General features: G+C 43.3%; 1 protein-coding gene across 1 annotated transcript; it reads left to right on the top strand.

The window, feature by feature from the left end:
- Positions 1-7,943: 7,943 nt before the first annotated feature.
- LOC108696916 (flap endonuclease 1) lies at positions 7,944-26,570 on the top strand. The gene is made up of 11 exons (XM_018226619.2): positions 7,944-8,075; positions 14,153-14,243; positions 14,604-14,706; positions 15,175-15,202; positions 17,336-17,397; positions 17,951-18,087; positions 20,124-20,184; positions 20,305-20,436; positions 20,899-21,047; positions 25,118-25,361; positions 26,347-26,570. Exons 1-11 carry the CDS (start codon positions 7,994-7,996, stop codon positions 26,425-26,427), a joined length of 1,170 nt encoding a protein of 389 aa, XP_018082108.1. The 5' UTR covers positions 7,944-7,993; the 3' UTR covers positions 26,428-26,570.
- The last annotated feature ends 334 nt before the right edge of the window (positions 26,571-26,904 follow it).

The following is a 26,904-nucleotide window of genomic DNA, read 5'->3' as shown; positions in this document are numbered from 1 at the left end:
TCGGGGTATAAATAAATAACCCCCTAAAAGTTAACTGAAATGTGAACCCCCTTTAAAATATTAGGGGCACATTTACCTAGGGGTATATTTATCAAAAAGTGAAGTTAGAGATGGCAACAGTCCTCTAGAGTGAAATTCCGCCACTCTCCATTCATTTCTATGGGATTTTTAAAAGAGTATTTATCAATGGGTGAAAGTGAAAGTTCACCCATTGATAAATACGCTTTCAAAATCCCATAGAAATGAATGGAGAGTGGCGGAATTTCTCTAGCTTCACTTTTTGATAAATATACCCCCAGGAGTTGCCATTGGGAGCACATGTATCATTGGCAAGTTACTGCACTTGAGACACATGCCTAGGGGCAGATTTACGCTTCCCATCCATCGCTTCACTTCACCAGGTGAAAACTCGCTCAGACAACCCTAATTCACTCACATGTGGAGTTTTGTAGTGGGCGCAGAACGCTGGCGAATTTTCGCTATCGTTAGTTTGGCAATGTGAGCCAATTGAAAGCGAAGATGCACTATCGTTCATTTCTGCCTATCGCCAATTCGCTAGAGGTCTTCGTTCAGGTTAATTTGCATACAGCAAAGTTGAATGGACGTATATGTTGCAGCAAATACATTACACAAGTCCAGGGAACCTTAATAAAAACAAGAGAGTTAATATAATGCCCTACACATAGGGGCCGATTCACTAACTTCGAGTGAAGGATTCGAAGTAAAAAAACTTCGAATTTCGAAGTGTTTTTTGGGCTACTTCGACCATCGAATGGGCTACTTCGACCTTCGACTACGACTTTGAATCGAAGGAAAAAAAATCGTTCGACTATTCAACCATTCAATAATCGAAGTACTGTCTCTTTAAAAAAAACTTCAACCCCCTAGTTCGCCATCTAAAACCTACTGAACTCAATGTTAGCCTATGGGGAAGGTTCCCATAGGCTTTCCTAAGTTTTTTTGATCGAAGGATATTCCTTAGATCGTTGGATTAAAATCCTTCGAATCGAACGATTCAAAGGATTTAATCGTTCGATCGAAGGAATAATCCTTTGATCGTACTATCTGCGCTAAATCCTTCGACTTCGATATTCGAAGTATTTTAATTCCCAGTCGAATATCGAGGGTTAATTAACCCTCGATATTCAACCCTTGGTGATTCGGCCCCATAATGACCTACACATGAGCCCACTGTATAGTTGATGTTCCATACGTTAGAAAATGTAGGGGGGAACCCAGTTACCCAAAAAAAAATGTAAGGACTTTTGCAGCCTATCACTCTGAAAAAAGGAAGACGCCATGCGTTTTTTGGACTTAGAAACTTTTTCCACTAAAAAATATGATGTAAGTAACAGAGGATTGAGGAAGATCTATGCACTCCAATGCACTTCACCTGGTCTGAGCTGGAGAAGTCAAGTCTGGTGAAAGAGATAACGTTCAGTAAAATCCGCGTCCATTCTCCAGAGCGAATTGTCGTATGTGGGAAATAATCTAACAATTAAAGATATAATTGTGATCCATAGGCTCAGGGCCCCGATCAATGAATGAGCCAAATAAAATGGTCTGATTGATAATCTGATTGTGGAAGAATCTGCTGGGCATGGCTGCGGCTGGTTAGTATAATGTGCAGAGTTATTGTTGGGCATCTCCTTAAGGGAATATACAATAACAGTGCAGGGCACCCTGGGGAGGCAACTTTCTTATTGAAAACAACATCAGCGCCAGGAGCTAGAGATGTACAACATGAGCCTTACATAAATAGTAAAGTGGTTAGAGCACATTATTTCAATCATGTTGTACAAAATTAAGAGTTTGAGGGGTCAGGGACGTCTGTTGGGTGATTTTGCTAATGGACGCCAAGTAAAAAGCGGAGCAGTTTGTGGTATTGGAATATGTTGTGAATAATTTGATTCCTCATTCCTCAGAAGACAAATTAATTGTAGTTGGGAAGGTAAGTGACTTGGCAAAGTGATAGGAGCAGAGATGATTTTTTACCCCCCACTAATCAAAGGACAACGAGTGTTGAAAACACGGAGGTATTAATACTGGGGGTGTCAGTTTGTTTGACTCCAGTAATGTACAGATATGAGGGACTTCTTATCCAGAATGCTCAGGACCTGGGGTTTTCAGTATAACGGATCTTTCCGTAATTTGGCTCTTCATATGTTAAAGGGGACTTTTCATCCTAAGAAATAATTCCAAATCTGTTTCTATTATATTAGCTGTGAAATAAACTTTACTTACACCATATGAATTATTTAAATAGTGTTTCCTTCAGTCTTGGAATTCACAATCACAGCAAGAAGTCAGGTGCCCTTTATTAAGGCAAGCTTTGTATCACCCCAAAATCTTGTGTATCCACCAGAAAGGGGCTGCACAATAGAGAATGTAAAGAGGAGGGGGGGGGGGTAATGTGAGGAGTGATGTCATATCTAGGAAAACGCTAAACGAAAATAAATTCTTCCCTGCCTATATATGATTGACAGCTCAGATTTCTATATCCATTGAGAACAGAAATGGATGTTTTAATATAAAAAAGATTTTTATGTTTAATAGAAAAATAAACTGATGAGCGATGCATATTTAGCCCATAGTAAAGTTTAAATAAAGGTGGGGCACCACACTTAAAAAGAGGCCACATTTTGTCCTAATAAATGACTTTATACTTTTAATATACTTTTGTTTTGTTTTTTAATTTTTGGGAAAAACCCACCATACATCTGTATTCTGACTCATGTTTAATATGCAAAGTACTTTTATTATACAGCTTTTTATGTGTGGGTGACAGTTCCCCTTTAAGTCTACTAGAAAATCATATAAACATTAAATAAGCCCAACAGGCTGGTTTTGCTTCCAATAAGGATTAATTATATTTTAGTTGGGATCAAGAACAAGCTATTGTTTTATTATTAACAGAAAAAGGAAATTAGGATTATTAAGATTAAAGGAGTCTATGGGAGACGGCCTTCTAGATAAGAGATCTCATACCTGTACAACCTGGTGCTTTGATCAGCACATTAGGTGCAAGACACGACAGCAAGACCCTAAAGCAGGGCTACAACTTGCACCTATGTAATGGCACGCTAGTAAAGGGAAATGCAAGTGGGCACCCATATCTTTTTTACAAACCATCCAGTGAGCCTCCTTTGAGGAGTTTCTTTTATTCACACACCCTGAGCAGCTCCACCTCACACGCAACACTCGTCCATTCCTGGCTTATTCCCTGTAGCCCAACAGTCACAGAACTAATTCAACCACATGATTTTCAAACACATTTTTATTGAGAGAATATTCTGGAGGCCCTGCTCCATTTTCTCTTTATTTATCATCTGAAAGCATAAAGAATCTCCATCCGTCCCAGTGGTGTAGGCTCACGTTCATGTCCGCTAGGAACCACTGAGATCCACCTGAAGCTCAACTGTTGGGCGTTCAACTCCAAAATAATAAAGACTATCCATGGCCAAGCAAATACAGTTGTTTAGGAATGGAGGACTTGGAGTGTCAGAGAACTAGGTGGGGTAGGAGAGGTTTGGTTGTTGGTGGAGTAGAAGACAACCAACCAGCATATACCTTTGGTCTGTCAACTTCAAGTCAAACAACTGAAAGCTCGTTTGACTGTGGGTAACTACTAGAGGGTATAACATCACCCATGGAGGGTTCATTCCCAGCACTGAGTATCCAGTGTATCCAATTATGTTCCATCATGGGAATTTAGTGACTGCAGCCTTATTGTGCCATTTCTATTTGTGACTGGTGTGAAAGCCCAAGGGAAGCTTTATTACGCATGAAGATTTAACACATAACAAATAGAACCAGTTGTCACAGTGGGGGTCATGTAATAAGTGCAGGGGTGCAAAGTGCCAGAAACAGATGCAACTGCCCATGTTTTTTCCACTTTGTACCACAACCTGCAGTTTGAAGCATTGCTCCATGTCTGTACACTTCACAACAGAGACCTGCACCCTCCCCCCATGAATGCAGCTCTACCTGGATTCACCAGCACTGTATTCATGAGGGGAAAGAGGAGGCACCCAGGGACCCCCCTGCCCCACTCTAACTTGCACCCCATTTACAACCCCGAAATAGAGGCCACAACAGAGCCCTGTAAAGATAGTTCTACCTTGCACCCTCATGTGCAGACCACACCCTGGATACGAATCCTTTATAAGGATGTGTGTATGGATGCTGGGTTTTCATTTGGAGGGGTTGAACTTGATGGACTTTGTCTTTTTTCAACCCAATTTAACTATGTAACTATAAATATGCTTTACTACCCCATAGTGCTCTGACACTTGCACCTGGAGTTATAGCAAATGCCAACACACTGTAATTCCCCGCCACTATTGGGCCACACAACTTCTCATTTTAAGGGGTTCCCAGACAGCTGCAGGTACAGATGGAGCAGGGGTTACTGGGGAGACACACAAAGTCCCACTCATTGGAATATGAATAGGAAATAGACTGAAAGATGAGTAATAAAAAGTAGCAATAACAATACATTTGTAGCCTTACAGAGCATTTGTTTTTTAGATGGGGTCAGTTTGAAAGCTGGTAAAGGTTCAAATAAAGAAGGCAAATAATTCAAAAACTATAAAAAAGAAATAATGAAGACCAACTGAAAAGTTGCTTAGAATAGTCCATTCCATAACATACTAAAAGTGAATGTGAAGGTGAACCATCCCTTTAAAAACCCCTGTAAAGGAAATGTTCTTGGTCCCACCCATCACACTTAGAAACCAATTCACTGAATATCAGACTGGTGATTCCTTAGGGCAACAGAAAAGGAGAGGAAGGAAGTGGCGTGTAGACAGTTCATTGTCAATTCTAGAGGGACGGGCAGAATCTTCTCAGCTTTCAGAGAGGACAGGAGGCCAGCGGTTCCCAGTCCTAGGCTGCCAAGTACCCCATAGCCATTCCCAGTGAAAATGGAGACCATCAGGATCCCCAGAGATGAGACAACATAGCTGGCGTGGGCTGCAAACGTACGGCTTTCCGGAGTCATGTAGTCCCAGCTGGCAGATAGGAGCAGAGCGGCACTTAGTATCATGTTGGCCGTGGAGTGATCACCGTTTATCCAAAAGAAGCTAAAGGCCAGTAATGGGAGGCCTATGGTGGTGGCACTCCAGGAGGCCGAGCTGAGGAAGGAATCATCGTCTGAGTGCAACAGAGTAGGAGCCAGGAAACAACCTGAGGCCAGAATGGAGGCCAGACCTTGGAGGAAGAAACCAGCAGCAGCCCCTCTGTGCTCCTGTAGGAATAGAGATACAAAGAGGGAATGTCAGGGGCCACATGTGCCTGTTCATCCAACATTCAAAGCTGAAAAAGGAGAATAAGGCACAGGATACACAGCAGATAAGCTCTGTAGTATACAATGGGATTCTTAAGAGCTTATTGGTTATCTACTGTGTATACTGTGCTTGAATGGCTGCCCCATGGCTACACAGCAGCTTGTATATATAAATTATAGTAGTACTTATCTGTTATCTACTGTGTATCCTGTGCTTGAATGGCTGCCCCATGGCTACACAGCAGCTTGTTTATATAAACTATAGTAGTACTTATCTATTATCTACTGTGTATCCTGTGCTTGAATGGCTGCCCCATGGCTACACAGCAGCTTGTATATATAAATTATAGTAGTACTTATCTGTTATCTACTGTGTATCCTGTGCTTGAATGGCTGCCCCCATGGCTACACAGCAGCTTGTTTATATATACTATAGTAGTACTTATCTGTTATCTACTGTGTATCCTGTGCTTGAATGGCTGCCCCTGTAGCTACACAGCAGCTTGTATATATAAACTATAGTAGTACTTATCAGTTATCTACTGTGTATCCTGTCCTTGAATGGCTGCCCCCATGGCTACACAGCAGCTTGTTTATATAAACTATAGTAGTACTTCTTTCTGATGTAAACCCAGCAGTTTTATCAGTGCAGGTCAACAATACATTATATTGTCATTCCTTTAAAAAAAACATGAATTTTTGGGTGTTACCGTTCCGTTAATGGCATTTCTCTGTCAAATGAAGGGACAGATTTCCTACTAATCCTATATCTGATTTATTTCATTACTGGCCCAGTCTTACTGAATTATAACATAACAGGAGGGCTATAGAAGGTGAGAAGGAAGCTTGTGATCAGACTTGCTGGGACAAACTGCAAGATGAACCAGTAACGCCTTCAAGGATCACAGAACCCAAGGGAACAACTATAGAAAGGGTAACTAAAAGAATTGTACAGTAATAAAGGAGGAAAAGAAACCAAGATGCAATACAAAGAAATGGATTTGTTCTTACCTGGAAGGAGTGGCAAGCAGCCCACAGACACACAGCAGAGACTGAGATGTTTGAGAAGACAACACTAAGGTTGGTACCAGGGGTCGCCATTTGGGGCTACAGAGCAGCTACACAGAAGCTATTTAAAAAAGGACAGAAGGGGAAGAGATCATTAAGCTGAAGTGTATTCCACCAATCAGGCACAGAGATGGCCATACATGGGATTTACTCATGTTTTGTGTTTTCTGGGTTCTTGTTTATTAAGGCAGCACAAATACACCCCATTGCTATTTAGTGTTATTTCTGGGAGCTGTACACCCCCCCACAGTAGAGTAAAAGAATGAGTTGGGGCTGTAACTCTACAGAAATGTGCCACAGAGAATTGGAGATGAATAAAAGCAAATGCATTTAACCCCTTCCATTAGTCCATGGTTACCAGTATCTGCCCACGTTTCTCTAGTACAACTGGCTGAAATGGCCCTGTCTGTCCCTGAGACCCCAAACACCTTTGTTCTCTGCTGCTTATTCCTCTATGAACAAAATATATTTATTCCTCTCCTCATGTTCAATCTCTCTTTTCTCTCCCCCTCTCCGCCTTCTGCCCTCTCCCCCATTCATATGTCATTGCCCCTCTCCTTCTCTGCTTCTTCCCTACTGAAATTCTGCCCAACAACCATAAATTCATTCTTAGATTTTTTGGCCCCACAGCAATATAATTTTAAAACTTTTGGAAAATAAATACTTTTTACAAACATGTAGTACAATTGTTTATCAGTCTGTGCCCCTGTCCCCCCAGCAGTCATACTTTCTCTATAGTCCCACCCCTGCTTAGCTCCCCCACCCCCAACAGTCAGACTTTCTCTATAGTCCCGCCCCTGCTTAGCTCCCCCACCCCAACAGTCAGACTTTCTCTATAGCCACGCCCCTGCTTAGCTCCCCCACCTGTCAGACTTTATAGTACCACCCATGCTTATCTCCCCCACCAGTCAGACTTTCTCTATAGCCACGCCCCTGCTTAGCTCCCCCACCCCCAGCAGTCAGACTTTCTAGTCACGCCCCTGCTTAGCTCCCCCACCAGTCACAATTTCTCTATAGCCACGCCCCTGCTTAGCTCCACCACTCCCAGCAGTCAGACTTTCTAGTCACGCCCCTGCATATCTCCACCACCCCCAGAAGTCAGACTTTATCTATAGTCACGCCCCTGCTTAGCTACAACACCCCCAGCAGTCAGACTTTCTTTATAGTCACACCCCTGCTTAGCTCCCTGTGTCAACGTTTCCCTGGTCACTCTAGCCCCGCCCAGGCGGGGACATTCAGGCAGTACTTGGTGATTGGTTGGACTTGTTGTTCCTCTCGCAGGGTGTGAGGTTCCAATTGATTCATTATGAGCAGCTCCAGTAAGAGAAACAAGGGTCCCACTCAGCAAAGAACAAAACTAGAAGAGACCTTGAATGTGCCCGGCGACCCCGATTCCCTGTCAGAGCGCGACCCCAGTGAGACGGATTTGCGCTCAGGGCCCCGGGAGCTGCGCTGGGTGAGTAGGAGCAAAGGAAAAGCCCAGGGATGTGACACGGACAGATTCCCGTTTAAATTCCCCGCTACACGCGGCGCATGTGACTCCTCAGCCCCGGGAGACAATCAGGGGACGCCCCAAAGCAGGAAACACAAGTTCCGCACTTTAGTTCCGCTCACAGCAGAGCCCGGCAGCCGACAGACATGGGGATCACGAAGTTGGCCAAACTGATCGACCAGGAAGCTCCGGACTCCATCTCGCTGTTTTCGCCAAGGGAATACCGAGGTGCCCGGCGCAGCGCTCGGGGAAGATCTGACACTGACATCGCATATAAGGCTTGACATAGGCGTGACAGATCACAACGCGAGCATTGTGGGAATTGTAGTTCTCAGGCGCCAAACCCTCCGCTTTTAAATATAGTACTGCGTCATATGAAAAACTACAGCTCCCAGCATGCCGCGCGGCAGTTAAAGGGACACAAGCCACTGCGGCGAGTTGTTTTCCTTTTATCTGTTGTGTCTGTAGCGATGTCTCCGCTGCTCATTGTGACTGTACCTGCGCTCACTCACCTTCCCAGTGTCATGAAGCAGCGGCCTGCAAATATTCCTTATCCACAGATTATTCCCACCAGCTTTTTTTCATTGATGTCCCCCCAGTCTGTTTACTGTTTACTAGTTGTGCAGGCTGATCCCTTATACCCAGTGCCCAGAGGTTCTGCCTAATCCAGACTCATAGTCCCAGTTCCCCAGTTTAACAATCTTCTAGTTCCCCTGCATGTCCCTCAGTCCTAACCCTGGGGTCCCTGAGCTCCATTCCAGCTATAAAGATATATTGGGGTAACAGTTCCAGGGGTACCCAGGGTACAAATAAGCACTCACCCCAAATCTCCCCCTAACTGACCTTCAGTCTGTGCCCCCTTAGCTCATAACAAGGTTACAGATATATAGAAACATTGGGGTGTCACCCTGCTATAGTTCCAGGGGTACCCAGGCTACAAATCATCACTCACCCCAAATCTCCCCCTAACTGACCTTCAGACTGGGCCCCCTTAGCTCATAACAAGGTTACAGATATATAGAAACATTGGGGTGTCACCCTGCTATAGTTCCAGGGGTACCCAGGCTACAAATGATCACTCACCCCAAATCTCCCCCTAACTGACCTTCAGACTGGGCCCCCTTAGCTCATAACAAGGTTACAGATATATAGAAACATTGGGGTAGCAGTCACCCTGCTATAGTTCCAGGGGTACCCAGGGTACAAATAAACACTCACCCCAAATCTCCCCCTAACTGACCTTCAGACTGGGCCCCCTTAGCTCATAACAAGGTTACAGATATATAGAAACATTGGGGTAACAGTCACCCTGCTATAGTTCCAGGGGTACCCAGGGCACAAATAATCACTCACCCCAAATCTCCCCCTAACTGACCTTCAGGCTGGGCCCCTTAGCTCATAACAAGGTTACAGATATATAGAAACATTGGGGTATCACCCTGCTATAGTTCCAGGGGTACCCAGGGCACAAATAAACACTCACCCCAAATCTCCCCCTAACTGGCCTTCAGACTGGGCCCCCTTAGCTCATAACAAGGTTACAGATATATAGAAACATTGGGGTGTCACCCTGCTATAGTTCCAGGGGTACCCAGGGTACAAATAAACACTCACCCCAAATCTCCCCCTAACTGACCTTCAGACTGGGCCCCCTTAGCTCATAACAAGGTTACAGATATATAGAAACATTGGGGTAACAGTCACCCTGCTATAGTTCCAGGGGTACCCAGGGTACAAATAAACACTCACCCCAAATCTCCCCCTAACTGACCTTCAGGCGGGGCCCCTTAGCTCATAACAAGGTTACAGATATATAGAAACATTGGGGTATCACCCTGCTATAGTTCCAGGGGTACCCAGGGTACAAATAATCACTCACCCCAAATCTCCCGCTAACTGACCTTCAGGCTAGGCCCCTTAGCTCATAACAAGGTTACAGATATATAGAAACATTGGGGTAACAGTCACCCTGCTATAGTTCCAGGGGTACCCAGGGTACAAATAAGCACTCACCCCAAATCTCCCCCTAACTGACCTTCAGACTGGGCCCCCTTAGCTCATAACAAGGTTACAGATATATAGAAACATTGGGGTAACAGTCACCCTGCTATAGTTCCAGGGGTACCCAGGCACAAATAATCACTCACCCCAAATCTCCCCCTAACTGACCTTCAGACTGGGCCCCCTTAGCTCATAAAAAGGTTACAGATATATAGAAACATTGGGGTAACAGTCACCCTGCTATAGTTCCAGGGGTACCCAGGGCACAAATAAGCACTCATCCCAAATCTCCCCCTAACTGACCGTCAGACTGGGCCCCCTTAGCTCATAACAAGGTTACAGATATATAGAAACATTGGGGTGTCACCCTGCTATAGTTCCAGGGGTATCCAGGGCACAGATAATCACTCACCCCAAATCTCCCCCTAACTGACCTTCAGGCTGGGCCCCTTAGCACATAACAAGGTTACAGATATATAGAAACATTGGGGTATCACCCTGCTATAGTTCCAGGGGTACCCAGGGTACAAATAATCACTCACCCCAAATCTCCCCCTAACTGACCTTCAGGCTGGGCCCCTTAGCTCATAACAAGGTTACAGATATATAGAAACATTGGGGTATCACCCTGCTATAGTTCCAGGGGTACCCAGGGCACAAATAAACACTCACCCCAAATCTCCCCCTAACTGACCTTCAGACTGGGCCCCCTTAGCTCATAACAAGGTTACAGATATATAGAAACATTGGGGTGTCACCCTGCTATAGTTCCAGGGGTACCCAGGGTACAAATAAACACTCACCCCAAATCTCCCCCTAACTGACCTTCAGACTGGGCCCCCTTAGCTCATAACAAGGTTACAGATATATAGAAACATTGGGGTATCACCCTGCTATAGTTCCAGGGGTACCCAGGGTACAAATAATCACTCACCCCAAATCTCCTGCTAACTGACCTTCAGGCTGGGCCCCTTAGCTCATAACAAGGTTACAGATATATAGAAACATTGGGGTAACAGTCACCCTGCTATAGTTCCAGGGGTACCCAGGGTACAAATAAGCACTCACCCCAAATCTCCCCCTAACTGACCTTCAGACTGGGCCCCCTTAGCTCATAACAAGGTTACAGATATATAGAAACATTGGGGTGTCACCCTGCTATAGTTCCAGGGGTACCCAGGCTACAAATCATCACTCACCCCAAATCTCCCCCTAACTGACCTTCAGACTGGGCCCCCTTAGCTCATAACAAGGTTACAGATATATAGAAACATTGGGGTGTCACCCTGCTATAGTTCCAGGGGTACCCAGGCTACAAATGATCACTCACCCCAAATCTCCCCCTAACTGACCTTCAGACTGGGCCCCCTTAGCTCATAACAAGGTTACAGATATATAGAAACATTGGGGTAGCAGTCACCCTGCTATAGTTCCAGGGGTACCCAGGGTACAAATAAACACTCACCCCAAATCTCCCCCTAACTGACCTTCAGACTGGGCCCCCTTAGCTCATAACAAGGTTACAGATATATAGAAACATTGGGGTAACAGTCACCCTGCTATAGTTCCAGGGGTACCCAGGGCACAAATAATCACTCACCCCAAATCTCCCCCTAACTGACCTTCAGGCTGGGCCCCTTAGCTCATAACAAGGTTACAGATATATAGAAACATTGGGGTATCACCCTGCTATAGTTCCAGGGGTACCCAGGGCACAAATAAACACTCACCCCAAATCTCCCCCTAACTGGCCTTCAGACTGGGCCCCCTTAGCTCATAACAAGGTTACAGATATATAGAAACATTGGGGTGTCACCCTGCTATAGTTCCAGGGGTACCCAGGGTACAAATAAACACTCACCCCAAATCTCCCCCTAACTGACCTTCAGACTGGGCCCCCTTAGCTCATAACAAGGTTACAGATATATAGAAACATTGGGGTAACAGTCACCCTGCTATAGTTCCAGGGGTACCCAGGGTACAAATAAACACTCACCCCAAATCTCCCCCTAACTGACCTTCAGGCGGGGCCCCTTAGCTCATAACAAGGTTACAGATATATAGAAACATTGGGGTATCACCCTGCTATAGTTCCAGGGGTACCCAGGGTACAAATAATCACTCACCCCAAATCTCCCACTAACTGACCTTCAGGCTAGGCCCCTTAGCTCATAACAAGGTTACAGATATATAGAAACATTGGGGTAACAGTCACCCTGCTATAGTTCCAGGGGTACCCAGGGTACAAATAAGCACTCACCCCAAATCTCCCCCTAACTGACCTTCAGACTGTGCCCCCTTAGCTCATAACAAGGTTACAGATATATAGAAACATTGGGGTGTCACCCTGCTATAGTTCCAGGGGTACCCAGGCACAAATAATCACTCACCCCAAATCTCCCCCTAACTGACCTTCAGACTGGGCCCCCTTAGCTCATAAAAAGGTTACAGATATATAGAAACATTGGGGTAACAGTTACCCTGCTATAGTTCCAGGGGTACCCAGGGCACAAATAAGCACTCATCCCAAATCTCCCCCTAACTGACCGTCAGACTGGGCCCCCTTAGCTCATAACAAGGTTACAGATATATAGAAACATTGGGGTGTCACCCTGCTATAGTTCCAGGGGTATCCAGGGCACAGATAATCACTCACCCCAAATCTCCCCCTAACTGACCTTCAGGCTGGGCCCCTTAGCACATAACAAGGTTACAGATATATAGAAACATTGGGGTATCACCCTGCTATAGTTCCAGGGGTACCCAGGGTACAAATAATCACTCACCCCAAATCTCCCCCTAACTGACCTTCAGGCTGGGCCCCTTAGCTCATAACAAGGTTACAGATATATAGAAACATTGGGGTATCACCCTGCTATAGTTCCAGGGGTACCCAGGGCACAAATAAACACTCACCCCAAATCTCCCCCTAACTGACCTTCAGACTGGGCCCCCTTAGCTCATAACAAGGTTACAGATATATAGAAACATTGGGGTGTCACCCTGCTATAGTTCCAGGGGTACCCAGGGTACAAATAAACACTCACCCCAAATCTCCCCCTAACTGACCTTCAGACTGGGCCCCCTTAGCTCATAACAAGGTTACAGATATATAGAAACATTGGGGTATCACCCTGCTATAGTTCCAGGGGTACCCAGGGTACAAATAATCACTCACCCCAAATCTCCTGCTAACTGACCTTCAGGCTGGGCCCCTTAGCTCATAACAAGGTTACAGATATATAGAAACATTGGGGGTAACAGTCACCCTGCTATAGTTCCAGGGGTACCCAGGGTACAAATAAGCACTCACCCCAAATCTCCCCCTAACTGACCTTCAGACTGGGCCCCCTTAGCTCATAACAAGGTTACAGATATATAGAAACATTGGGGTAACAGTCACCCTGCTATAGTTCCAGGGGTACCCAGGGCACAAATAATCACTCACCCCAAATCTCCCCCTAACTGACCTTCAGACTGGGCCCCCTTAGCTCATAAAAAGGTTACAGATATATAGAAACATTGGGGTAACAGTCACCCTGCTATAGTTCCAGGGGTACCCAGGGCACAAATAATCACTCACCCCAAATCTCCCCCTAACTGACCTTCAGACTGGGCCCCCTTAGCTCATAAAAAGGTTACAGATATATAGAAACATTGGGGTAACAGTCACCCTGCTATAGTTCCAGGGGTACCCAGGGTACAAATAAGCACTCACCCCAAATCTCCCCCTAACTGACCTTCAGACTGGGCCCCCTTAGCTCATAACAAGGTTACAGATATATAGAAACATTGGGGTGTTACCCTGCTATAGTTTCAGGGGTACCCAGGGCACAAATAAGCACTCACCCCAAATCTCCCCCTAACTGACCTTCAGACTGGGCCCCCTTAGCTCATAACAAGGTTACAGATATATAGAAACATTGGGGTAACAGTCACCCTGCTATAGTTCCAGGGGTACCCAGGGTACAAATAAGCACTCACCCCCAATCTCCCCCTAACTGACCTTCAGACTGGGCCCCCTTAGCTCATAACAAGGTTACAGATATATAGAAACATTGGGGTGTCACCCTGCTATAGTTCCAGGGGTACCCAGGGCACAAATAAACACTCACCCCAAATCTCCCCCTAACTGACCTTCAGACTGGGCCCCCTTAGCTCATAACAAGGTTACAGATATATAGAAACATTGGGGTAACAGTCACCCTGCTATAGTTCCAGGGGTACCCAGGACAATGTATAAACTTCATTAACTGCCCACTATGGTGCCTCACAGTAATAATGGTTTCCTTGTTCTCTTGCAGGTCGGGTTCTCGCTATTGATGCCTCTGTGGCCATTTACCAGTTTAATTCGGCAATTCCTACTATACAAAATCGATATGGGGAAGACCTAAGGTTTGTGTTTCATGGTGCAGCTTTTCCATTCTATTGTTTAGATACATAAAACACACAAAAGCCACAAATAACCTGTAACACTCAGTAGTGATTAGTGTCACTTGTACTATAAAACATTGTTATAGAGTAATAGGGCTTTACTATATCCAACAAAGGAGCATAAATAGGCACACATGGTCCCAATCTTTGTACAACATGACAAGGGTGGGCGTCAGCGTAAAGTTAAGGGTTTGGGCATCACAAAGAAAGTATTTCGGGTCAGGAGACTCTCTGCACCCCTCACCCTCAGACTAAGCAGGCAGTCAGTGCTTATAAGACTGTCTAAAAGTGGCCAGTGATATGACAGTTGAGTTCTGTCAGTGTCTTGCAGGGAATGTTCTATCGCACAGTTTACATGCTGGAGAATGGGATCAAGCCCGTGTATGTATTTGAGGGGCAGCCTCCTGCTTTAAAACACAGAAAGGTAAGTGTAAGTACCATAATGCACAGGGCATTTCCATAAGGGATGCACCAAATCTATCTTCGGTTTGGCATCAAAGTGTTGGGTCAATTCTGGTTGATCCTTGAACCGTTTTGCCCATAGTTATATTACACTACTTGCCTGAGTAGACTTAAAGCATGGCCTTCATCCATGATCCATGGCAATCCTAGGTGGATGGAATTTTCCCATTTGTTGATCTATAGCTAAGAAAACTCACCTGATCTGACATTTACTGGAGTTGCATTTTGGGATCATCCCCTAGTGAATTCTATCTTGTTCAAGATCCACAGAAGATACGTGCCAGACTTCTCAGCCTTAAACTTTGCTCTCTGTTGAGCTTTTCCATCAACGTTCAGCTAATAACTGTGAGCGTTAATGCTCCTCCTGTTAATGGTCAAATCCTTTAAAATGTTGATATTGCGGTAACTGTTTTTCCATTTTCTCATTCAGGAAAACACTGCTGGAAAATCCAATGCAGGTAAGTCCATGTCCTTGATTTTGCCATATGGTACATAGACTAGTGATTGGATAACACTGCAGTATGGTTACAATTTTATTTGGTGGGTCGTTTGGTGCTGAGTTGGGCACCTTGGTGGTTTTGGGGTACACTAGTCAATTAAATAATTTGAGTGCTAAGTTTGAGCACTGGGTTATGCAATCATATAATTAATAGGTGTCTCTTAGGGTAATTGCACTTGCCTTCAGTTATATGTCTATTACATTCAACATTGGGCAATGCAGTTAGTCCATGGTGAATTTGCCTATTTGCTCTGCTGGTTAGTAGGTGCTACATTGTCTAAGCTGCCCATAGAAGGGCCGATATAAGCCGATGACAGACCAGTTTATTGGGCAGTGTATGGAGCCCTCTGTCTGGGCTTCCCAGATCAATATCTGGTTGGAAATTGGGCCAATGTTGATCAGGCAGGTTTAAAAATCCCATCAGATCGAGGGCTGCATTGGTTCATTGATGTGGTCCTGTATTTTTCACCGATGCGATCCAATCATCAGGCCCATGATCAGATCAGCCCCATATCTCCCACCTTAAGGTGGGCTTAACGGGGAGAGGTCCGCTCGGTTGTCGAGGTCATTGTTATGTTGGACAGTGCAGCTGGATAATCCAAGTTAATTTAACATGGTTAGGAATCATGAATTCCTGATACAGTGCTGAGTTTATTGGGTATTGTTGCAGTCAGCATTGAAGTACTTATACTGCTCCCAAAAGGTAACACAACTTCCAGTTTCCATACAAGTCTATTCTTACCCTACTCTCAGTTGCTTATTCTGCTCCCAGAATAAGAAGAAAGAAGTTCCCTAATTCTTAGTGCCCAGAAACCAGAACTCTGGTTCTTACTCTGTTTCCCAAAGACAACAGAACTCTCAAGTTCTTACATTGTTTCCAAAAGCCAATATAACTCTCAAGTAGGGATGGGCGAATTTGACCCGTTTCATTTCGCCAAAAATTTGCCGTCAGCGAAATGTCACCTATGCCTATTAAACTCTATGGGCGTTGAAAATATTTTGTTGCGCGGTGAAATATTTTTGACGCGTGTCTTTTTTTTTTTTTGACGCACAACACCATACAAGTCTATTGGCATCATTTCCCGCGCAAAACAAGGCAAAAAAGTTGACCCATCCCTACTCTCAAGTTCTTACACTGTTTCCCAAAGCCAACAGAGCTCTTAAGTTCTTACCCTGATTCCCAAAGCCAACAGAGCTCTCAAGTTCTTACCCTGATTCCCAAAGCCAACAGAGCTCTCAAGTTCTTGCACTGTTTCCCAAAGCCAATATAATCCTCAAGTTCTTACACTGTTTCCCAAAGCCAACAGAGCTCTCAAGTTCTTACCCTGATTCCCAAAGCCAACAGAGCTCTCAAGTTCTTACACTGTTTCCAAAAGCCAACAGAGCTCTCAAGTTCTTACCCTGATTCCCAAAGCCAACAGAGCTCTCAAGTTCTTACACTGTTTCCAAAAGCCAACAGAGCTCTCAAGTTCTTACCCTGATTCCCAAAGCCAACAGAGCTCTCACGTTCTTGCACTGTTTCCCAAAGCCAATATAATCCTCAAATTCTTACACTGCTTCCCAAAGACAATATAATCCTCAAGTTCTTACACTGTTTCCCAAAGCCAATATAATCCTCAAGTTCTTACACTGTTTCCCAAAGCCAACAGAGCTCTCAAGTTCTTACCCTGATTCCCAAAGCCAACATAGCTTTCACGTTCTTACACTGTTTCCCAAAGCCAACAGAGCTCTCAAGTTCTTACACTGTTTCCCAAAGACAATATAATCCTCAAGTTCTTACACTGTTTCCCAAAAACAATATAATCCTCAAGTTCTTACACTGTTTCCCAAAAACAATATAATCCTCAAGTTCTTACACTGTTTCCCAAAGGCAACAGAACTCTCAAGTTCCTAAATTGTTTCCCAAAGCCAATATAACTCTCAAGTTCTTACAGGGCTCCCAATAAGTCAAAGTGCTTTCAGAACCTTCAAAAGCTTGGAGTGCTCCAGACAGTTTCAGTTGTAGCCAGTAGCCTCCTCTGTATTTACAGTAATACCAGGAACCTTTAGTTGTTGCGTTGCTCATATTTCAGCTCTTTTGTGCCACCCACAGGACACAAGGGAAAAAACGACTTAGAGACAATGCTGAAATACCTCGGAGTTCCTTATATACAGGTAATGCTGTGTGTCTTCTAACTGCAGATTCTCAATAAATGTATAAATGATGTGTTTTATCAACACCAACTAATCACTCTGCCACTTATTCGCTTAATTCTAGTACGATGTAGAGACTAATATTCTGAGACAATTTCAATTGGTTTTCATTTTCTTTTATTATTTGTGGTTTTTGAGTTATTTAGCTTTTTATTCAGCAGCTCTCCAGTTTATAATTTCAGCCATCTGGTTGCTAGGTTCCACATTCCCCTAGCAACCATATATTGATATGAGTAAGAGACTGGAATATGAATAAGAGAGGCCTGAATAGAAAGATAAGTTATATATAACAATACATTTGTAGCCTTAAAGGGCATTTGTTTTTCAGATGGGGTCAGTGACCCCCATTTGAAAGCTGGAAAGAGTTAGAAAAAGTAGGTAAATAATTTAAAAACTATAAAAAAAGAAAAAATGACCAATTGTAAAATTGCTTAGAATTAGCCGTTCTATAACAAACTAAAAGTTAACTTGAAGGTGTTTGATGATTTCTCCCTTTGACAAACCGGTTACACAGGCCACGGGTGAAGCAGAAGCCACGTGCGCTGCACTAGTCAAACACGGCTTGGCATGGGGCACAGTGACAGAAGACATGGACGCCCTGCCGTTTGGAAGCACCCGCCTAATACGGAACTTAAAGGCCAATGACGGGAGGTGAGTAAGAATTGAATGGAACTCTTCGAATAATACTGGATCTGGTCTATAGGCGCACACTCTTAGTATATACATTTACTAGGCGATGTTGTGGGGCTGATAATCACCTCGGGTGCAGACTGCTGCCTACACTGATTTCTATACAGCTATGCACTGCTCACCTGAAGTCGTTTCAGCATCTGGATTTGATTAAAGTAACAGTAACATCAAAACATTTAAGTGTTTTAAAGTTATACAAATATAGTGCAATGTTGCTCTGCACTAGTAAAACTGGTGTGTTTGCTTCTGAAACTCTACTATAGTTTATATAAACAAGCTGCTGTGTAGCCATGGGGGCAGCCATTCAAGCACAGGATACACAGTAGATAACAGATAAGTACTACTATAGTTTATATAAACAAGCTGCTGTGTAGCCATGGGGGCAGCCATTCAAGCACAGGATACACAGTAGATAACAGATAAGTACTACTATAGTTTATATAAACAAGCTGCCGTGTAGCCATGGGGGCAGCCATTCAAGCACAGGATACACAGTAGATAACAGATAAGTACTACTATAGTTTATATAAACAAGCTGCCGTGTAGCCATGGGGGCAGCCATTCAAGCACAGGATACACAGTAGATAACAGATAAGTACTACTATAGTTTATATAAACAAGCTGCTGTGTAGCCATGGGGGCAGCCATTCAAGCACAGGATACACAGTAGATAACAGATAAGTACTACTATAGTTTATATAAACAAGCTGCTGTGTAGCCATGGGGGCAGCCATTCAAGCACAGGATACACAGTAGATAACAGATAAGTACTACTATAGTTTATATAAACAAGCTGCTGTGTAGCCATGGGGGCAGCCAATGAAACACAGAATACTCAGTAGATAACAGATAAGTACTACTATAGTTTATATAAACAAGCTGTTGTGTAGCCATGGGGGCAGCCAATGAAACACAGAATACTCAGTAGATAACAGATAAGTACTACTATAGTTTATATAAACAAGCTGTTGTGTAGCCATGGGGGCAGCCAATGAAACACAGAATACTCAGTAGATAACAGATAAGTACTACTATAGTTTATATAAACAAGCTGCTGTGTAGCCATGGGGGCAGCCATTCAAGCACAGGATACACAGTAGATAACAGATAAGTACTACTATAGTTTATATAAACAAGCTGCTGTGTAGCCATGGGGACAGCCATTCAGACACAGGATATACAGTAGATAACAGATAAGTACTACTATAGTTTATATAAACAAGCTGCTGTGTAGCCATGGGGGCAGCCATTCAAACACAGGATACACAGTAGATAACAGATAAGTACTACTATAGTTTATATAAAAGGCAATGGGCGTCAAAATAATTTAGATGCACGTCAACTTTGATGCCCGCGACAATTTTTGTCCAAATGCATTAAAGTCAATGGGCGTCCGAATAATTTTGAAGCGCGGCAATTTTTATGCACACGACTAGGGATGCACCGAATCTAGGATTCGGTTCGGGATTCGGCCAGGATTCGGCCTTTTTCAGCTGGATTCGGATTAGGCCGAATCCTTCTGAAATCACGTGACTTTTTGTCACAAAACAAGTAAGTAAAACATGTTTTCCCCTTCCCACCCCTAATTAGCAAATATGCAAATTAGGATTCAGATTCAGTTTGGTATTCGGCCGAATCTTTCACAAAGGATTCGGGGGTTTGGCCAAATCCAAAATAGTGGATTCAGTGCATCCCTACACGCGACTATTCTGACGCTCGGCAATTTTTTTTGATGCAGCGAATTTTCACTGCGGTTTCGCAAATTAATTCGCTGTAGTTTTGCGTATTTATTCGCTGGCGGCAAAAATGCAGAAATTCACCGCGAATTAGAACCTGGCGAATTTATTTGTCCATCACTAGTTACTGCTCCATGGCAAACTTAGTCCCTTATATTACATATGGGAAAAAAACTTAATCCAAAGGTGAACCAGCCCTTTAATATACATAATGTAACACAGTGGGGGAGACAGACAGTTATTCTGCACTTTATTTTGTAGGAATGTAAAAGAATACAATCTACCGAAACTACTAAAACAGCTGAACTTGAGTATGGAGCAGGTGGGTAAGTGGGGGGTAATGGCTGCATTACACCCCTAAATGCTAATTATTGATTGGGGGTCACTGGGCAACGTGGGGTGTTGCTATTTGCACCCGTAATGATGACTTTTATCACCCCAGTTTGTGGAGCTGTGCATATTGCTGGGATGTGACTATTGTGAGAAAATTAAATTCCAAGGCATAAAGAAAGCTCTGGAGCTGATGCACAAACATGGGAGCATCAAGAACATTGTAAAGACCATTAAACAGAAGGTGAGAAATACACCGAGACCCTCATTCTGCTTATGAACTGCTTCTGACCTGTCTACTGGGGTCTCATTTAATCCCTTCAAGCTCATTCAGCACTCTCAATTTGTTAGGGAAGGCTGTTTTTACAGTACAGGTATGGGATCCACTATCCAGAAAGCTCAGAAGGCCGACTCCTATCGACTCCATTTTATCCAAATAATCCAAATTTGTAAAAATGATTTCCTTTTTCTCTGTAATAATAAAACAGTAACTTGTACTTGATCCCAACTAAGATATAATTAATCCTTATTGGGAGCAAAACCAGCCTATTGGGTTTATATGATTTTTTAGTTAAGGTATTGAGATCTAAATTACAGAAAGATCCGTTATCCGGAAAACCCCAGGCCCCAAGCATTCTGGATAACAAGTCCCATACCTGTATTAAATTGATGGTTAAGATGGATGTCTCTCTTTCTCTCGGCCAAGAATCACATTCCTGCAGATTTCTGTTATCGGGAAGCAATCGAGCTGTTCCTCCGGCCGTCTGTAACTGATGTGAGTCTGGTTCAGCTGAACTGGAAAGACCCAGATGAAGAGAAGCTGATTCAGTTCCTGTCACATGAAAAACACTTAAAGTAAGTCATTCTGACCGGGACTCGCTGCTTTCTACCCCTAAGGTTCCCGTATGTCCTTGTTTCTTAGAGACAGAACCCGTTTTTGGCTCTTTGGTCCACCGGTGTTACCTCCTGAATGTCCCTTATAACAGCTCATCAATTCCTGACAAAAGCAGCTTCATTTGATTTGATTGAGGGAAACTGAAGCTCCTCCATGTTTGGTCCTTGAGAAGTAGATAAGTGATTGTAGAGCACCCATAGGTGGGCCTGAGATATGTGATTTCAGTTTGTATACGGGACTAGACTTGTGTTGTGCCACTGACCTACTTGTACTCGAGCAATTCCCTGTAGCTTATGTTCTCCTCTTTTCAGTGTCGTAACTACTCACCGGCAGGCCCTGGTATAGGATGAGCACCTGGGCCCCCCTGTCGGGCCCTCCCCCCTATGAATCGCGTGCGCTGTAAAATTTCCCCCTGCCCAACCACCCACGATATCCATTATCATGGCTCCGGTGGGCCCTTAGAGGGTGCGGGCCCAGGTGCCATCGCACCCTCTCCACCCCTGGTAGTTACGCCACTGCCTCTTTTTAATAAAGGATCCAGATCCCAGAATTGTTTCTTGCAGCAAATAACAGGTTTTACTAACAATGAACACTTTCATAAAGAAATTTGCAGTCACTTTGTTTGAGGCACATCACACATACAATGGGGAGAGATTCCTCCCAGAGGTGAAATAGACAAAGTGTAAGTTACCAGACCCCTGAGGCAACTTCTCCCTGAGAGTAATAAGCTATTCTTATAGGATTCTCAGTCTGGGGTCTTGTATCTTGGTGCCCAACACTGCATTGGAATCCCTGCACCAGTGGTTCACATACCAGCGGGTCCTAACCCCACTATTCATCCTCGTTGGAGTGAAAGACTTCTCACTACCTTCTCTGAGCCTCCCTCTCACTCCTAAAGCAATTGTTCTTTGTGATCTTCAGCCTGAGGTCTTGTATCTTGGCACCCTACCTGGTCCTCAACTCACCCACTGGAATCCCTGCACTAGTGGCTTACACACCACGGGGTCCAACCCAACTGTTCCTCCTCATTGGAGCGAAAGGCTACTCACTATCTTCCCTGAGCCTCCTTCTTGCTCCTGAAGCAACTATAACCTTGGACTGACTAATACTAGCTTAGTCTTATCTAAGTTAAACCCAAACTGGAGCCCTGGGCCTGTAACAACCTCCCAGAGAGGTGAGGTCCCAGGAAAGACCTTGAGCACATTTTATATCCACCAATACCGCCACCTGCTGGACACTTATTACCTAAACAAACCACTTACTGTAACCCAGACAAAGGGGAAATAACTTCCTGAATTGTGTTACATATATTGTTCACCTTATTAAGTTCAATTTCAGAATTAACAACTTTTTTTTTATCACTTTCCATTTTTTATTTTTTACTGTTTTTCCGAAATCTAAGTTTAAAGTTGAATGTTGGTGTCTCTGCTGTTTGAGTCTGGCAGCTCAGTAATTCAGGTGCAGATTCTGACCTGTAACAATTTGCTCCATTAGTTGATCCATTTCTCAGCAGCATCTCTGGAGTATTAGTAACTATTGTATCAGTTCTAACAGCTGCCTTTAATTAAACCCAGGGATTCTGCTCAGCAGGGACAAAGATAAGAAATGTATCACTTAAATGTAACAATTTAGAACAGTTTACAGGTTCGGCGACCCCCCTCCCAGAGCTGCTTTAGAAGGTGAAAAATTAAACTTTACACTTCAGTCTTAGAAAAACTACGACAAATAGAACATAGAAAGTTATTGGAAAAAATCTTTATTTCTGTTGAATTGTCTGAAACCAACTGAACTGAAAACAAAAGTGTTGAAAGGTGAACAACCCCTTTAAGGCCCACTTCGGAGTCTAAACTACAGGAGGGGTTCCCTGAGTAAATATCCACAAAACTCAGGGTCACTACATGTAAAACCTATATACACATGGAATTATCTGGGCACTGGTAACATATTTATCTGCCTCACAAGGACCAAACATGGAGGAGCTTCAGTTTACCTGTTTTTCAACAATAAACAATAGATTCACTGGACTAATGTTGAAATAATGTGGTGTGCTGTCCCTTTAAGAAGTATTCTACATGTACAATGCTGTTGTTTTTAAATTGCATTCTGAAAATGAAAGTGTATCTATCCCTCTCTCTTAAAGGGGTGGTTCACCTTTAAATTAACTTTTAGTATGTTATAGAATGGCTAATTCTAAGCAACTTTTCATTTGGTCTTCATTATTTTTATTTTTTTTTATTTGTATTTTTTCTATATTTTTTGGTATATGTTTATGTTGAGTGAATTCAAATTACTTTTATGTTGTCAGCTTGTTCTAGATACATTTTGGTTGTAGGGACAAAAGTACACAAAATACAGAAAAATCAGAATTTACCAGGACAGCTCAAAAAGGTTACTCCATGTATATACACTAAGGGGATTATTTATGAAAACTTTAATTTATCTGGTTGGGCTATTAAAGGGGAAAACTCACATTTTTAATGGAAAAAATAAAACTCAGTTTTTGAGTTTTTATACCCCGAGGCTGCTAAAACTTCCAAATCTGAACATACTCCATCTCAAACCTGCCGAGTTCATGTCTAAGTCAATGGCAGATGCCCCTTTTACAATTTGAAGATATAGTGGTCTGCGCTGGGTTTCGTACGATAATCCGAAGAATTCAGGTGATATCATGAAAAAATCAAGCTTTTTGGGCGTCAGACTTGATGAATTTGGGTTTAATGCATGACAATCTGAAAAAGTCACATTATTCGAATTGACCCACAAATTTTCGAGATTTGTTTTCAAAATGTTTAGAGATTTTTTTTCGCAATTTTTCAAGATTTTTCTCAAACCAAGTTTTTCAAGTTAAATTATTAGTAAATAAGATAAATTAGTGGATGGGAGTTTGGTTGAGTTTGGTTGTTTTTTTTTTTAAAGAGATACTGTCATAGGAAAAAATGTTCTTTTCCAAACACATAAGTTAATAGCGCTGCTCCAGCAGAATTCTGCACTGAAATCTGTTTCTTAAAAGAGCAAACTGATGTTTTTATATTTAATTTTGAACTCTGACCTGGGGCTAGACATATTGTCAGTTTCCCAGCTGCCCCCAGTCATGTGACTTTTGCTCTGATAAACTTTAGTCACTCTTTGCTGCTGTACTGCAAGTTGGAGTGATATCACCCCTCCCCCCAGCAGCCTAACAACAGAACAATGGGACGGTAACCAGATAGCAGCTCCCTAACACAAGATAACTGCTGCCTGGTAGATATAAGAACAGCACTCAATAGTAAAATCCAGGTCCCACTGAGACATATTCAGTTACATTGAGTAGGAGGAACAACAGCCTGCCAGAAAGCAGTTCCATCCTAAAGTGCTGGCTCTTTCTGAAAGCACATGACCAGGCAAAATGACCTGAGATGCACCTACACACCAATATTACAACTAAATACACTTATTATACACTAAATACACAGTGAATTATTTGCAGTGTCATTTAGAAATAAAAACCACACCATAAAAATCATGACAGAATCCCTTTAAAACATGAGAAGCATTCAGATTTTAGGAAATAACCCCCTAAGTGTATATAGATTGTTATTCTTCCATGGAAAAGTATTAGTTTGTGCACATTCATTGATATAGCCCCCCTGGGCCCTCTGCTACTCTCCTGTTGCATAACTAGGTTGCCACTGGCCCTGGTGCAGGTATCGAACTCAAGCCCCCACCCCAGGGTCCTTCCTGCTCCCACTTTTTCCAGGTGCACATATATCCTCTGGGATGCACACAAAACCTTTTCTACTTCAATCTTCAACTATGTAACTATGTAACTAAATCCTCCAAGTCATGCAGATGCACCCCCTGCTACCCCTGTACTTGCAGATCTGCTACCCTCCCTGTGCACTTGATTCCCTAATCTTTTATTATAAAGAGGGAAAGCCAAAAGCTCATTGGTTCAGCCACCACTTCCATATTGAGCTGGCAGAGGGCAGTTGATGGGTGAGCTGGTGCAGATATATCCTCAGTATAATCATTTGCTGTGCGGTTTCCACAGTGAGACAAAGATCCGCACAAAGCTGGAGAAGCTCCGCTCTGCACAGCAGCCAAAGGCAAAGAAAACTCCAAAGAAAAGAGCAGCTCAGTCCAGTGTTTTTGATCCAAATGACCAGAAGCAGCAAAAGATGACGGATTTCTTCACAACCAAGAAAAGCCAGTCCAGTCTTCCTGGTCCAAATAAACAGAAGCAGACAAAAAAGCCAGATTTCTTCAAGACCAAGAAAAGCCAGAAGCAGCCTCAGGTAAAGGGGTGGGATGTATGAATATAAAAGTGCTTTACAGTGTTCACATAGGTTCCTAGACGAGTCCAATAATAAAGTTGCTTGGAGGGTATATGTCCATGTTCTGGGGATATACTGTATCTATTTGTGGAATTGCAGTTAGTGTATGCGAGTTTTATGGCTTTAGGCTCTTTTTAACAGTGATTGTTGCCAAAAAGTGGATGCTCAGTATAGAAAAGACAACTAGGTCCCCTCCTTGTTCTCCTATTCCCATGTTTCCTCTCTTTAACATTTCTGGAATCCCTTTATTTGTTTCTATCCTTTCCATCAATATAGGTGCCGCATCCCACAGCCCTCTCCCTTGTGCTTTTGCCCCAATTTTTAATGGTTTTGCCCATCTTCTTCTCTCCATCAGACTCCCTTCAGTTATTGTCATTGTGCCTTTCCCAATAAATATCTGTAGTCATTTACCCTCTGTGTTCTTCTAATTGAATAGATTGTGCCCTTCATTGGGTCGATACTCTCGTACATTCCCTCTTCATTGTTTAAATGGTTTCTTATCTTCCCCAATATAAATAGTTGCTTTCAACCATGTCCTGCCCATTCTCTTCGTACCCAATATTTGTGAGAGTGGGCCTTGATGTGCGTTTCTCTGCTGGGCTTTAGTAGGCATAGTCCAAAACTGGTGGAAAGGGGGGCCCTGTGGGCAGGAAACTCCTGGCCTGTATATTACACTATATACTGTAGGTGTAAACCCTATAATGTCCTCCTTATTAGCCCCTCCTTCCTTAGGCTCCCAATGTAAAGCAACCCCTCACTCACCTTGTTCCTGGACATGAAGTCCATCTTCATAGGGGGTTGGTGCAATTGGAGGGAATTCAAGTCCCAGAATCCATCACTTCACAATGAAACAGGGCAAGGAAGGGGTTGCAACCTGAGGGATCTTAGTAAATATAATATCATGGTTTCTGCACTCTTTCATACATAATATATGCATTTTCCTTAGGGCCGCACTGAGAACAAAGATCTATCTGGGAACATCCCATCCACCTCCTCAAGCCCTGGATGCAGCCAAAGTACTCGCTGACCATCCCAGAGGCACCGGCTGTGGATAATATAGAGCAGTTATCACTTTATGTATAGAGTTACTATATCATCATACAATCATTTACTTCTATTATTTATGTACTTTTCAAAAACACAACTATTATGGGGAAATGTAGCAAAAGTTTCCAATAACCCATAACAACCAATCATATCATTACTTCTAAAAAGGCAGCTAGATGCTGATTGGTTGCTATGGGCTACTGTATATAGCAAACATTGCACATTTTAATATTTCACCCATTCGACGTCCCTCTCATAGAGCTGAGGCCTTAAAGTCGGATCATGTTGAAGTTAAATTTCTTATTATGGAATAAAGCTGCAGTGCCCAAACATGTGCAGTTAGTCTGGGATGGGGCACCTCACATGTGCTGCACCCTAAAACACAGGAGATTTGGGGCTGGGCTGGGGAAATGGGGGGCTCTTGCCTATATTCATATAGGACTGTCTGTATCAGAGA

The sequence above is a fragment of the Xenopus laevis genome, chromosome 7L, assembly GCF_017654675.1.
Source record: "Xenopus laevis strain J_2021 chromosome 7L, Xenopus_laevis_v10.1, whole genome shotgun sequence".
In the NCBI taxonomy this organism is placed as follows: domain Eukaryota; kingdom Metazoa; phylum Chordata; class Amphibia; order Anura; family Pipidae; genus Xenopus; species Xenopus laevis.
Note: the sequence above shows the minus strand (reverse complement) of the source record. Positions and strands in the feature narration are given on the sequence as shown.

Excerpts from the sequence above, each read along its gene's own strand:
- LOC108696916 (XM_018226619.2), top strand. The coding sequence starts at position 7,994 with ATGGGGATCACGAAGTTGGCCAAACTGATCGACCAGGAAGCTCCGGAC. Across the intron at positions 14,707-15,174 it reads CTGCTTTAAAACACAGAAAG|GAAAACACTGCTGGAAAATC; the intron begins GTAAGTGTAAGT and ends TTTCTCATTCAG. Across the intron at positions 18,088-20,123 it reads TTAAAGGCCAATGACGGGAG|GAATGTAAAAGAATACAATC; the intron begins GTGAGTAAGAAT and ends TTTATTTTGTAG.